Here is an 11,602-nt window from a genome sequence, read left to right as displayed (position 1 = left end):
AAAAAAAAAAAAAAAAAAAAATGTACCCTCCACATGTAAACCATACAGTTGAGAACAATTCTTTTCGCGCTTGAAAAACATGAAAACCGCTGAAAGAAAGGTTAAGTGATTTCCATTTAACTATATCATTCCTAGAATTATGACTAGTAGCTTACCATAAATGCAGATATTGACAATATTATAAAAGAAAGGCAATGTCAAAAATCGCATTAAATTTATTTTTATTTTGTGTGAGTATAATTTGTTTACTGTCAATAATACAGTATTTTATGCAATTATATATTTGCTATTAAAATTTGATATTCACAATTTGAACTTATTAAAAGCATATATTTATATAAAGTACCTTTATGACCAGCCGAATATACGTAAATTTTTAATTTGGCCCATTAGGAAAAAAGGTGGGATAACCCTGGCCTAGGTGGAATGAAAAGTGTTTAAGCTTGTGAATAGCCTATAAGTATTTAATTTTCCACATCTAACAACTCGGGTTTTTTATTTCTGAACGGTTCTTTCTTAATTCTAATGAACGTATTTCAGTTGTCGACTGGATAAAACCACCGAACACTGGTAGTTACTTAGTCGTGAGTTTGGGCCTTGCCAATGTGCTGGCCACGTGGAGTTTTTCGGATTTTCTCCATGTTATGGAAAACTAGACTCTATTTAGGTATTACTAAAGTTTTTCCGGGATGTATTCCCTCGGCAGATCGCTAACGTGTCGCCAAATAAACCAAATTAATTCTAACGAGCGATTTATTGTTACATCGTCACAGTTCCTGTTGCAAGTTTTTGTCATAATTCTATCACTTTTTAAATATTAGTAATAGACCGGTATTTATCAGTAATCGTTGACTATCCTTTTTTCCGGGAGGACGTCAATGACTACTTTTACTCGAATTACTTCAACCCCCTTCGGCAACAGCCTTTTCTATCGGACGAGCAGTATGGTTGCATTCGAGTAGGAAAATTACGTAATATAAGGTTGCCCGCAAGCACAAAATGTGTTTTAAGTGATCCCGTTTGGTCCTGTTTTTCGCGAAATTTGATTGGTTGGCAGATTGATGTTTGATGTTTGGTGGTAAATGGTACATTTTCTTAGAGTTAACATTAAGAAAAAATATGTCATTTAATAAAATTTAAGATATACAGTATTTTAAATTACTGTGAATGAAATTGTGCCCCTTCATACCGTCCGAGTATCGCGATAAACATGCCAAAGATAGGCTGAAATAACCAAACTTTTAATAATCTTTACGTTTTAATGTTTCTTATATTATAGTATTTGATTTACTTAACTACAAACGTTATTTTACGTAAGGGTTCATCACGCCAAGTGCCCAATCTAACACATTTTAAAAACTTTTTAAATTGTGTAGAGTATAGGGATAGAGAGATAAAAAATTTTATATTTTTTAAAAATTGTTTTTGTCTTTGAGTCTCGTAACTAGAACGTCTAAGAATGGTAACTGACAGTAGCTTTCAGGTTCTAGATCAAATTTAATGTCAGTATTTATTTGATTTACATGTTCAAGGATTTGGTCAGCCTGTATAATGTTGTTATCATTTACAACAAAACAATCGTCAACGTAACGGTACAGTTCTATTATTCCCCTGATGTTAACATCCTCATGGTCTATATTGGACATACTTAATTAATTCTGCAAGGATTGGGCCTATTATTGAACCCATGGAGGATACCAACATATTGTCTATAGAATCTTTTTTGGCTAACAAAGTAAATATTCTCCAATACAAGAGATACCATATCTAAAATACATTGCTGACAGTTTTGGGTTTTCAGTGTTTCTAAATTCCTGTTACGTTTAATGGACGGATACGAGCGATTCGAACGGGTTGACAGATCGGACCCTTGTATTTCCTTTCCAATTGGTCGGGCCTTCCCTTCCTGAGGTGAAAATTGAGACCAATTTAGGTCGTGAGAAAGGTCTGCCCGGGATGGTTTATCTGACACCATCCTCTCGACTCTGATCGCGATTTATCGATGACTAAGACACCTACGCTCATATAAATTCTCGCTTCTTTTTTGCGTCTTAAGTTTAAACAATTCGCTTTTCATTTTCTTTTGTCTTACAATTTGTTTTTCCTCTATTCTATGAGCGACGATGTCAATGTCTGGTGTTGCCGGCTTGAAATTAACATAATTTGTTTTCTCATTGTTTTAATAATTTAATAAAATACATTTTGCCTTTGATTTCGGACTAGTTCCGAGGCCTCACTCATATAATCCTACATAAACCAAGATCATACTATAATTATTAATAATTATGCTGAAAATTTTCTATCATAATAAAAACATAAATAATCTTAATCTTATTATGTTGTTATAACAATGTGTGTGCAATTCAGTGGCGTGCCGTCATTGGAAGCGGTGGATGCACCGCTTCCCTTGTATTTTCTAAAAAATAAATACATATTAATTTTAATTATATGAAAATAATCGCACAATATTTCATTATAACCGCATTATGTATCTTATTACAAATTTCTATACTACACGTGGAAAAAAAAAATAAGATTGCTATTGTATATTCGAATATTAGTGACGGAGTGGAAGCGCTGTATTGCCAGCATCAAAAAAAGCCAGATTCGCGCATGCGCTTTACAGAACACCAACCTCACCCGGTTTAGCTGGTGGGAGCCTAGGACCTCGGGTGGATGCTACACGCTATACGTATACCGCATCCAATTCTATCCAGGACCGGTTCTGGGCTCAATCGCCTGGCCACTAGGTATTTGGCCGACCTTCGCCCGATTACGTGAATCACGAGTAGATTTATAACTTAACCCAACCGATAAGAATTTACTGGTATGTTTTTATGATAGTTCTGTATAGTTGACAGGAGTTTTAAAAAATTCATTAAAATTTTTGATATTTTTATTCCGCTCTCCGATTTTATATTACTCACATATTTCAATGTTAAACCAGTGATATTACGATTTCGTATGTTCCATCTATAAGGGGATGTAGAAAAAAAAACGTGTACAATTCTTGTATAATGTTAAAAAATTAACTGTTACTTCGACAGCGTCATTTATAACTAAATTTAATGAATGAAAGAGATGCGCGAGGTACAGAAAAAGCTCTAGAATTTATTTTCCTTAAATTTACGATTTATGTATCCGTTTGTCATAAAAATTAGTCTTTCCACTTTTTCCCGAGACTACAAATATTCGAGTACAAAGTAACTGGTTTCGACTTATTTGTACTTAAGAAGTAGTTAAATAATTAAGTGATTAGGGAATTGGAGACATAAACAAAACCCTGACGAAAGAGCCGGAATATTACTTAAACAAAAGCTTAACCGAACCATCTTTAGCCAAGTACAGTGGAGACTGATTTCTTCGTATTATTAATGTAATAAAGACAGAATTTTTTCCAGTTCAACGAGAGTGATCGAAAAGTTGTAAATTTTGGAAATTTCTGAGGACACTTGGTCCTAAAACGAATTAGAAAACAAACGACGGACGATTTATTAACTAAGTTTAACAGATTTAGATTTTTACAGCTATGGCGAGAAACGTTTAAAATCTACAACAGCCCTGTAGCGTCCTTTGAGATATACTAGTGATGCGACTAAACAGGCATTGACATTGACCGGTATCGGCACCCTCGGGATTTGGCAGCCCGCGTGCATGCATAGACTGCAGGACCGTCTCAGATCCCAATCATTAGCCACTGGTAGGGAGCTATTTGACTACGTGGATTGTTTTAAGATTTAAAAAGTAAAGAATATTTTATGTTATTTTTATGTACAGTACGTTTCTCTATAAAGCTATATTTAATTATAATTTTCTTTAAAAGTATATCCGTACAATTGAAGAATATTTTGTACCAGGTATGTACATCCACCACACATTTTATTTCACCAAGTAAGTTTTATTTTATTTTTAATTTTAGCCCTTATATCGTGGCTAGCGATTTAGAATGTAACTGTGATATTAAAAATACATTTAGAGAACTCTACGGTTTTTACTGGCTTATCGAACAAACAAATACGAATGGACCCTAGACCATCACTGATGCCCCTGGAAGTCAGCTTCTTACAGAAACACAGCTTCCCAATCGTCAAATGTCACGGCACGCCACTGATGCAATTAAAATATATTTAATCAATTTTTACTTTCCTGGCTATTTTATATAACAAAGGGAAAGTATGGCAATCGGTCAAAAATGACCGCCCCAAAATTTTTACATTTCTGTACTCGGGATTTTGAAACGTCAAGAAATGAAAAAAAAATTTGGGAGTTTTTTTCTGTATGTAAGGATGTAAGTTTGTATTTGTGTGAGGCACAGTTTTGTTCACCTACTTTGAAGCTTTCTGCGTCTTTTGTCAAAAATTTCTGAAATTTTTTTCAGGGAAATTTGTTTATTAGGGGATCTATGCTATTAAATTTTGGTGGTTAAGGTCGAGAGGGTGGAAAGATAGAGGGTTGTGTCATATTTCACTGGAGTCGGACTTAATGGAGATTTTATTCATTATTGGCATTTTTTTTTTATAAAACTCGTATTATAAAACTCAAGCTTTTTGCCATTTTATAATAATAATATGAAAAGTTATTTTTAAGTAAAATATCCTAACCGATGGTACCACCTCCATTTTAAATTAAATTTTTTTACCAGGAAAGTTATGCAACTCATTGCTGGGATTTTGTGAATGACATAAGAAATTTATATAAAGATGTTCATCAATATTATACGAGTTTTGTATTTAACACAATAAAAATTAAAATATTGAAAAAAAAAGAATTCAAAAGAATAATATTATTTAACATTTGGATCTAATATTGCAAAATTATTATTTTTTAAAAAATTTTTACATCAATATTATCAAAACATTAATATTTTTACTGTACAAATTGCACTTTATTGAACTTAAGATATCACCTCCATAGTAATGGTTCTTTTGAAGGTATCAAACCTTTCTCCATAGATATAATATTAGTATGAGATAAAAATTTCCTCGGTCTACAGAAAAATCTTTGAAGACGACATAAATAAATAGTAATGGCAGTAAAAACAATAATGATGCAACCGTAAAATAAAAACTGATAAAAAGCATTAACCTTCCAAATGCTTAAACTGTTCTGACCAACTGTTTTATGCAATGCCCTAAAATAAAAAAATAAAAAAATTAAATTTCTTGTAGTTTAAATAAGGATTTCAAATTTTTAATTCTTAAAATTATTCATTTTACAAATATGAAATATTTACCTAAGAGGAAAATATCGAGTGCGATAGAGAACTGCTCCCAGACTCCACTGTACGTGCTGCCCTTGGACGAGGGCTGCACTTCTCAGGCCCTTATAATCTACGGGTAATTTCAATCCTTCATGAAGAACGACGCTCATCCATGCAGATTTAAAACATTGATATTTCAATCTCTTTTTGTCTGCGAGCGGATAAACGCGGCGTTGAAATCGGTCCTGTAAAACCGACCAGCGAGTGGCACAATAATCCTAAATAATCCAATTAGTATATATCAATGAATTATTAGATTACAGTATTAATAAAATATATAATAAACAAAAACATACTCTAGCAGATTTCTGAAACTTTTTATAATTGTATATTCCTCCGATTCTTAATACGTCCTCCATCGTGTACCAAAACTCAGAAAATCCATAAAAATCTTTTTTGGAAAAATTTAATCCTAAATGAGGTATTCCACTATTACAAGGCATCCCTTCACAAGTATAATTGAGATAAGAAATTAATCTTTTATAGCATTCGTTAAAATTTCCAGTTCCCTTAAATAAAACTGAAGAAATATTTTGATTAGGAATACTTATAGTATTTTTATCATTAAAATCGGTGGTTTCTTTAGACAGACAGGGATCTAAGATTACTAATGGTGCGGTTTTATTTCTGTAAAATAAATTTATGAAAAATTGAATTAATATAATCAGTTTGCTAGGTTTAACATTAAATTTTTTTTCAACTTACAACTAGTTCATTCATTTTGTTTACGCAATTAAAAATAACATATGAGGTCACAGGCGAAAGGTTCTTTTCAGCCTGGATTTTATTTTTGAGAAAAGGCAATAGCCAGGAAGCCAGATATGGTTAATAAAAACATCAGGGTATACTTTACAATTTAAGTATTTTCCATAATAAAAATAGAGCCAACATTCTGGATCTTAAGATAAGCAACGAAATTTCTTAAAACTTTTTTTTTCTGACATTCAAACATCTAAACTTTGAAAACTTGAACATCACATCATATGACAATGTGTGATATTTTTTGCTTTTTACAATCTCATATTTTTTACAAAAATGTCAGAAATTCCAAAATAAATTGTAACAGTTTTTTTTTTATAATTTTCAAATATATGTTCTACTTCTTAATGAATACAGAACTATTGACCTTGTGTAGAATAGTAAACATTAACTTCATTTTTATTCTTGACAAGACTAGTATAGTAGAAAAGTATATATTATTGTCAAGCAAAATCCACCTGTTTTTCACAATTCTAGTTATTAGTCTTCTGTTTGCAATAAACCAAATACTTTTGCTTTTCAAACTAAGTTTCTCAGATATTACTTGAGATATCTAATATCAAGTTTTTTGAATCATACCTTATTTTTTCTTTAAAACTGTCATCAGTATTTACTGTGTGGGGACAGTCATCACCTTTGCACTTTCTCTGCACATCAAAAATTGTTTGTGCCATTCAAAAATCACATGCATATGACATGCATACTCAGCCCAAGTTTCAAACAACTAAATAGTTCCTGTCATAGGTTTCTTCAGTTTAACAAAAAAACTTGGTATTAATTCATAATCCACTTTAGCAACCTGACATTTTCTTAAAGTATAGATGTGTTCTTATATATATTAACTCATTCACTTGTACTGAGTGAAACCAAATTTTGTCATTCTATAATAAATTAGAACATTAGTTCAACAATTGACTGTTTGTCTCTACTTCTCCCACTCTATTTTTAAGTTATAAAGTTTGTTTTATTTTTTCTTTTTAGTGTCAACCTCGTATAAAAAGAAATCTTTGATAGTAAATAAGGATTAAAAACATATAATATATAATTTTTCAAAACAAAAATATCAACTTTCTATACATGACTTAAAATACATTACTTGATTCAATAAAATTTTAAAATACTAACAAAGACAACAGATTTTTTTAAAAAGTTAAGAAACAAAATTTTAATATAAAATCAGTATGATCAGTAAAAACTATGATTTAATAAATAACTTTCATCTTGAAAAACTTTTAAAAAGACTGATTAGAAAAACATTTGTTACATCAAATTTTTATTCTGATCAAGTCCTGTATATAAAATGATTAGATAACAAAGTTAGGGACACTGTGCAACTTTGTCATATCATGATAGAATTGAGACGGAGAATTGAATTTTTGTAATTAAAAACTTTTTAATTACAAAAACTTGTAATTAAAAACTTTTTAATTACAGTAGTATTAGTACATATAAATTATATTTTGCTCCATCTAACCTGAGAATGCACACATTTGAAAGTTGAATGTAATGATTTTGAGGTTTTTAGTTGGCACACTGCTTTATTGTAACAAAATTAAATATTCCTAGTTTTTTAACTTAATATATTCTCAATAACAAGTTAATTTTTATCTTAAGGATGATGTTTTATTTACATATTAACTAGCAGGTAAGCCTGGCATTACCCAGGCAAAAAAGTACAAACATTAAGATTATTAGAAGGGTTTTAACAAAATAATCTATTATATAAATCAAATACTATAATATAACTAAATATGTTATCTTACATTATCTTAAGGGTTTATCACACCAAGTCACTAATCTAAGATAACCTTTGTAGTTATATAAATCAAATACTATAATATTATGAACATTTAAAACAAAAACAATATAAAAAGTTTGGTTATTTTAGCCTACCATTGTCACGTTAATCGCGATACTCGGAAGGTACAAAATTTCACAATCGGATTTGTCAAGTAGAATTGGAAGTATCTGTTAAAAAATTTCAGATATCATATTCTTTTCTAATGTTACCTCTAAGAATTTCATTACTAAAATTGCATAGTTGCAAAATAATTCATTTTTATTCTTGGGCTACAAACAGCTCAAATCGGCAACTTTTGCACTTTCAGATCTGGCAACATTATTCATGCTGTTCGTTACTTTCTTTGAAAATGCCTTTCGTTATGGAACCCCTTTCAGAGAGCTCCGATGTTATTCCGTCAGAAATTTTTGAAAATTTAACGAGCTACTTATTTTATAAATATTTTCCCACTGAAGATGCAGCTCAGAAATTTTGCCATCTGGTGGGAATGGTTCCGCATCCAGATTTAACAAATTTCATTCCGCCTTGTCCTCGTTGCGGAGGTAAGTTTTACTTTATTTCTGCCTGTGCCAGGAGTGCCTTACGCGGATATCGGTATGTTAGCTAATTCAATTTGTCGTATTTTTCAGGCGCGATGGAGAAAAAAGAAGATTCATCAGAGAAGTTCGGGTATATCTACCGCTGTGAGAAAATAAATCAAAGAGAAAAAAAGAGAAGACGAACTGGAGGCTTTATCTGGAGAGCCAAGTGCACCGGCGCGATCTCTTGTGCCCAAAATACATTTTTTGAAGGAGCTAAGCTCTCAGCTCAAAAGGTATAACATCGTGGCATTTGGCATTATATTTTCGGTAGCCATATTTTTTCTTTGTTCTCGTCTTTCTGGAATTTTCCTGTTTAATCCTACCCTTGGGAGTTGATGACTCACATCTAAGACAATAGAAACTAAGTAACTGCCCTAAGGGGTTAACAGGGTAAGGGAAGGACCACCCACAGAATCGGCGGTTTCACGTTACGTGTTTCTGTAATTCGTACCGCTTAAGATGATGTATGTTTTATGAGATAATTTTTTTTATTTTTGTATTTAACAGGTGCTGATGATTATTTACTCGTGGGTCAAGGATGAGCCGGTCACCCTCGCCGCGAGAGAATGCGGCGTGGCCAAGCATACAGCGGTGGACTGGTACAACTTCTGCCGGGAAATTGCGGAGGTTATCGTCTCTAACGATCAAAAACAGATTGGCGGTGAAAATCTACGCGTCGAGGTGACGATCGATCCAAGTTTCTAACTTCGTCGATATATCTATGTCTATGCCCTCTATATCTATATACATGTGTTTTTATTTTTAGGTTGATGAAACTTTTACCAGGAGACGAAAGTACAACCGTGGGCGCATAACCAAAGGCACCCAACTAACTATTTTTGGTGCCTATTGTCGGGAAACGCGAGAGATGATGTACTGGCATGTAAGTAGTAACGAAACATTATTTCCTATTATTATTTACTTTTAGTGGAAGTGTTGTGTTATATTTTCTCGTATTCTTTCAGGTGGAGAACAAAAGCAGACGCGTTCTATGGAGCCACATGTCCAGATACATCGCTCCAGGATCCATAATCGTTTCCGACAGCGCGCCGCAATATCGCGGTTGTACGACGATGGGCTTCTCGGAACACAAGACCGTTAATCACAGCCAGCAGGGCCCCGGGAGGTAAATACGATGAAACGAAACTGCTGTGTGTTAAGTGGAAGAAATGAACGAGTGTTTTTGAAAAGGGTATGAAAAGTGACATTTTTCTTTTTTTCTCTGTGCAGATTCGTCAACAGCGATGATCCCGAGGCTCATACTCAAAACATCGAGGGTAGACATCGCTGGCTGAAGAAGTCCATAAAGTCCCTCCGCACGGACAGGAGCCTGCAAAGTTACACCTGCACCTATGTGTACAGGACGCGGTTTCTGTCCCAGTTGCCAACGGAATCGGCAAAATACCGGCAGTTCATCGAACATATTGTGGCCGTCTACCCGGGTCCCGGTCGTGAAGGTCTCCAACTGAAGACGATCGGTGTACCCGTGGACGAAGATCAGCCGCCAGACGAGCCCTATTTTGATGTGTACCTGCCCGATGAAGAGGATCCGCAAGGAGATGACGACCCCCCCGTGAGTAGTGCAGCTTTTGTATAGTGGACGTGACCAAAGGATAGTTCCTAGCAGATGTGAAAACCTGGATTATGTGATTTTTCAGACCTCGGACTCAACGAACACCTTTGTCGTCGACCCGAAGGACCAAGCGGAGGCAGGGACCAGCGGCCTCAGCGAAGCCTAGATGTCGCCAAATAGCGAGAGGACAGGGCCGAGGACAGCGCCTCCTCTTGCGGGAAACGCAGAGGAGGCGCTGTGAATGTGAGTATCTGTTTTTTTTTTTTTTTACGTTAAGCTTAGTTCACACTAACAAGTAAGCTCGATTCGCTGGCGAAGGCGAAAACCGAAAATCATAGCGAATAACACTTCAGACATAACGTCGTTTCCAGCGAATTTCGAGAATCGCTTCGAAGTTCGGAACTGATCCCCGAAAGGAGAAATGATGATTTTTCCTAATGAAAAAAAAAAAATGTCGAGCTGGTTAACGACGAAATATCGGAAGCGGCCATTTTGTTTTTCGAGACGACGTTTTCGCTCGCTTGCAAATGATCGGCTGCTTAAAATTCGCAATTGCTTTTCGTTTTTGGTTGTATGGGCCAATTTCGCTAAGTGAATAAAAATCGCTTTTCGCATTGGCTTTCGATATTCGCTCAGTGTGAACTAAGCTTTAAGCGGGAAATGATTAGAGAGTTTAGAAGCGGTTGCGGTTCCTATCGCTCGCGAGTTTTAACAGAGCGACGTGATGGGACGTAATACTTCTGCTTCGGCGGGCGTAACGAATTCATAAAAATTCGAATTGTCGGGGTTAATTAACTAACTAAAAATTATTTTTCGTTTATTTATATAATATGTCGTATAACGTTAAACGTTAAATTACTTAGCCTTTCTAACGGAAAAAAAAATAAAATTACGTATTATTTCGGTTAAAGTTAGGCAGCCTAAAGTTATTTATTAATAATAATCGACGTTACTGAAATATTAATATAGACATAAAATTGATTTTCGAAAACAACGAATAAATTATTGCTAAGTAATCTTTATAACTGAAACTGAAAATCGTATCAATATTTTATTTTATTTTATAATTATTAATGATCGAAGATTTAGAAATCGTTTAATTATATTAGCTTTGTGTGTTAACGATGACTCGGTGAGATTTTACACTGAGCGGGAGCGACTATTGCCCTTTATCCTTTACTCGGATAGAGTCGATTAAGCCTAAGTGGTATTAAAGGTGGTCGCTCTCGCCCGTTTACCTCGCTTTTGTTTCAAAGAATAATTGGTAAGGAGGGGGTTGGAACCCCCAAATTATAGACATCAAACTGTCGATTCGGGGAGAGGGATTTCATCCCCCAACCGGTAGACCCCCCTTTGCGATCAAAAAATGTCTAATGAACCTCACACTATGGAAGCGGAGTCACGTGACCGGAAATGACGTACATATAGTCGCGGGCGTACCTAGTCGTGTATGCTACGCGAGTTAGCGACGCGCGGCGCGATCTCGCGCGGCTCGATTTTGGGGGGGCTATATCTCGTGAAGGGTCGCCCGTAGGGGGGGTGTTCATTAGACATTAATTGATCGCAAAGGGGGGGTCTACCGGTTGGGGGGGTTACCCCCCCTCCACACGTGAGCGGTACTTGTACCC

At 34.6% G+C, this 11,602-nt stretch overlaps 2 protein-coding genes across 2 annotated transcripts in view; one reads left to right on the top strand and one right to left on the bottom strand.

Annotated features, from left to right (window-relative positions):
• Positions 1–4,786: 4,786 nt before the first annotated feature.
• LOC111620477 (ectonucleoside triphosphate diphosphohydrolase 4-like) overlaps positions 4,787–11,602 on the bottom strand; it is a 45,236-nt gene continuing 38,420 nt past the window's right edge. Inside the window, exons 7-9 of the mRNA XM_023362397.1 lie at positions 5,557–5,960; positions 5,234–5,478; positions 4,787–5,131 (exon numbers count right to left, since the gene is read on the bottom strand). Coding sequence (XP_023218165.1) covers positions 4,903–5,131; positions 5,234–5,478; positions 5,557–5,960 — 878 coding nt within the window. The 3' untranslated portion in view covers positions 4,787–4,902. The remainder of the gene's footprint in view (positions 5,132–5,233; positions 5,479–5,556; positions 5,961–11,602) is intronic.
• Positions 8,079–11,558, top strand: LOC111620487. Its single transcript, XM_023362405.1, has 7 exons — positions 8,079–8,362; positions 8,450–8,634; positions 8,909–9,082; positions 9,168–9,284; positions 9,367–9,527; positions 9,632–9,974; positions 10,060–11,558. Exons 1-7 carry the CDS (start codon positions 8,170–8,172, stop codon positions 10,138–10,140), a joined length of 1,254 nt encoding a protein of 417 aa, XP_023218173.1. The 5' UTR covers positions 8,079–8,169; the 3' UTR covers positions 10,141–11,558.

This window comes from Centruroides sculpturatus, unplaced genomic scaffold (genome assembly GCF_000671375.1).
Source record: "Centruroides sculpturatus isolate CEXI.00-Female unplaced genomic scaffold, Cexi_2.0 scaffold28, whole genome shotgun sequence".
In the NCBI taxonomy this organism is placed as follows: Eukaryota; Metazoa; Arthropoda; class Arachnida; order Scorpiones; family Buthidae; genus Centruroides; species Centruroides sculpturatus.
This window is presented reverse-complemented; position numbering and strand designations above follow the sequence as displayed.